Source organism: Belonocnema kinseyi, chromosome 7, assembly GCF_010883055.1.
Source record: "Belonocnema kinseyi isolate 2016_QV_RU_SX_M_011 chromosome 7, B_treatae_v1, whole genome shotgun sequence".
NCBI classification, from domain to species: Eukaryota; Metazoa; Arthropoda; class Insecta; order Hymenoptera; family Cynipidae; genus Belonocnema; species Belonocnema kinseyi.
This window is the reverse complement of record NC_046663.1, coordinates 7852621-7855768: the sequence shown is the minus strand read 5'-3', so window position 1 is coordinate 7855768 and position 3148 is coordinate 7852621. Positions and strand designations below refer to the sequence as shown.

Here is a 3148-nt window from a genome sequence, read left to right as displayed (position 1 = left end):
CCCCCCCAGTGTGACATACTTTTTAAACAGCCCCAAATCGAAAACGCCGAAATATTAAATAATTATTACCTGGTTGTTCTTTCTGAGTAAAATTGTCTATACCTTAAGAAATTCCGAATTTAATTTAGGACTAAAATGGATTTTTAAGAACTTACCGGAAAGACCGGCACAACGTCCATGTGAGCATTTAATAAAATAGAAGGTTTTTCCGGTTCCGTTCCTTCCCAAGTAATAACTACTACTGGTTTTTTGGGACGAACTTCGTAAATGCTGATTGGAAGATTTAAGGATTGGGCCTGATTTTTCAGGAAAATCACACATTTATCTGCAATAAATATTTATTTAATATTCTTGATGATGGAAGTTCTTTCATTTTCATTTTTAAATATAGAAAAAGTGTCAAAATAACTGTAAAATTCCACATTAATTTTAATATTTTTCGAATTTTCTATGAAATTAATATAATTTTATTTAGAGGAAATACATACCGTAATTAACATTTGGATGAACTGAAGGGATCCGAAGGTATTCCCGAAAATTGTTCAAGGCTAACTCGTTCAATTTAGACTGAGAACACTAAAAAAAATTTAATTTTTATACTGTTTAATAAATCCTTTTTTCGTGAAAAGGAAATATTAAATAATATTAGATATATTACCTGTGCGTTAGAGACGATAAATACTTTAATGATCAGGAAACAAATCAAAATTCCGATTTTTTTAGGTGACATTTTTCCTGAAAATGTGATGACCAGCAATTGATTCAGTTAATTAATCGTAATAAAATGGCCAACGATTATTTATTGAGAATATATTTTCAGAATTTATCTCTCAGATAAGAAATGTTTTTCTTAACTTAAAAATATTATTTGTTTTGCAAAAAAAAATGGAAATACATTTGGTATGCTTTCAAATGAAAATGGAACAATTGGAAGTAACGAGACTTTTAAAATGTTCAAACTAACAAAATTCTAACAAATTTACCTTGTTTCTGATGAGACTTTCAGAACTTTATAAATCGTGTTGATATAATAAATCAAATAAACACAACTGATAAAATGTGACAATTTGTAAACTTATCTCTTCGATAAAAGTCAACCATGATAAAATCTAAAGTTTCTGAAGGACAATTAGTTAAAAGCAAGGTTAATTTAATTTTTCAAAATAAAAAATAGTTTTAAATCAATACATGACATATAACGCAAACAATTTCATATATCAAGATCAAGTTAATATAGCTTTATGAAATCATAACGTTTATATAAAATGAATTATCCTATCTTTCATTAAATATATTTACATATAATCTATAAAATCAATTAAGAAGTATTAGTTTACAAAGCGGAATATTATTTTTCAAAAGCAAGACTTGTTTTTCTGAATACATTTTTTTCCCTCTGAACTATGATATTACAAAATTATAACTAATTATAAAACAAATATAAAAAAAAAACATAAATTCTATACCTTTAATACATTTTTCTGTTGTACTGTCCATGATCACTTCTCCCACAAAACTGACTTTTCTTTTAAAATCCCCAATATACATATGGCATAGATATAATAGATAGTATAAACCCACTGTTGAAACACACTTTTCCTATGAACCAATCAAAATAAAGAACTTCTTTACCACACCTACATAACAGATACTACAATCTATAGCATTTCAAACTGCTTACAATCTCCAAACTTCATTCATCTCTTTCTTTATCCAGTGTATTATTAATTTATTTTTCAACCTTTATATAAACTCATAAAATATTAACAAAGATAAAACGCTAACAATTAATTATGAAAATTCGATACATTCAAGAAATATTCTAATATTGTTATCCGATATATACCATTTTAGTAAGGATCAATGAGAAGAGTAAAATTATTTTGGAGCATATAAAATTATTATATCAAAATTAGCTAATCTTATAAGCTAACTAAAAAAAATGGTCAAGCTAATTATATTCAAAATTCTATATTTATAAATACCTCTACTGAAACAAACAGAAAGTTAGATTCCTCTAATCTAGGCCTATAAATTATTCAGTCTTTTTAAATCATGGGACTATTCACAATCTCCATACGATGATATTACTACATCGAGAAATTCCTATACTCCGCGATATCTATAGGAAGGAATTCATGAATTACGACAATTAATTGCGTCATTCATCAAATATTGGCATTAATCATCACTAATATTGCTCATTATACTTTGCCACTACACATAATTTAAAATTGTCAATATGCAAAAGCAACAACAATGCTTTCGAAATTTTCGCGACACACCTATTTTTTAGAGAAGGATTTTTTACTTTTTTACTTTTTTTGCTTCATTCTTAACTTTGACATTATTCCCAGACATTCCTTGATTTCTCTGAACTGTATACATGATCAGAATCAGAGTGAAGGTTAGTTATATCACTCTTACTAATGAAATCTTATTTGAGTGGCATTGCTTTCCTATTAGTTGATTTGGAAAGATGTCCTATATTTGCAGCCTTATTTTTCTTCGTTGAGAAGAATTTCTACGTTTGCATTATTTGGTGATGAGTAAAGAGCCTCAAAGTGTAGCACGTTGATTTTGACTGCAGTTTCAGGCATGCTGCATTCTTGTTAAAGATTTTGACTTTAAGCCTCCCTGCTAGAAGTAGAAAGATTGAAAAGATAGAAATTGGGGAATAGAAAAAGATAGAACTATTCTATCTCTTTTAAAGGTCACTTTGCATCCCTAAAATGCTATCTTTTCCTATAATTCGCTATAATTTTCTATCTATTTATTTACCTTTCGTGGCCACAGAAACTGAAAATCCAAAGAAAGGCTACATATTTAACCTTTAACGCAGCAGTAATCCACCAGATTCAGCCATTCCTCAGATGGTGGATCCTGAGAGACAAATAGTAGACATGCTAAAAAAATCAAAAGTCTTTATTGTCACCAAGTCTCTAGAAAAGGACATTTTTAATCCGATAAATTTAATATCGCTTTTGACATTAACTTCAGCCCTAGTTGTTTCTACGGAACTACAAATCATAAATGACTGATCCGCTCGTACAGTCTGTCAAGTTAAAGCGTGGGTAACTTTTTTGGTAAAATATTTTATTTAAACGCATGTTTCTACATGGAATTACATTTGTCAAGGTGTCGAGCA

General features: G+C 28.7%; 1 protein-coding gene across 2 annotated transcripts in view; it reads right to left on the bottom strand.

Moving 5' to 3' along the window:
- Positions 1 to 3148, bottom strand: part of LOC117176143 (aminoacylase-1-like) — a 13121-nt gene that overhangs the window by 8347 nt on the left and 1626 nt on the right. Inside the window, exons 2-7 of one of the 2 annotated variants that reach the window (XM_033366223.1) lie at positions 2782 to 2906; positions 1986 to 2640; positions 1467 to 1599; positions 659 to 735; positions 489 to 576; positions 156 to 325 (exon numbers count right to left, since the gene is read on the bottom strand). In XM_033366223.1, the coding sequence (XP_033222114.1) occupies positions 156 to 325; positions 489 to 576; positions 659 to 735; positions 1467 to 1548 (417 nt within the window). In that variant the 5' untranslated portion in view covers positions 1549 to 1599; positions 1986 to 2640; positions 2782 to 2906. Of the gene's footprint in view, positions 1 to 155; positions 326 to 488; positions 577 to 658; positions 736 to 983; positions 1076 to 1466; positions 1600 to 1985; positions 2641 to 2781; positions 2907 to 3148 lie in introns of those variants that run through there. The other variant, XM_033366224.1, reaches the window with a different exon arrangement.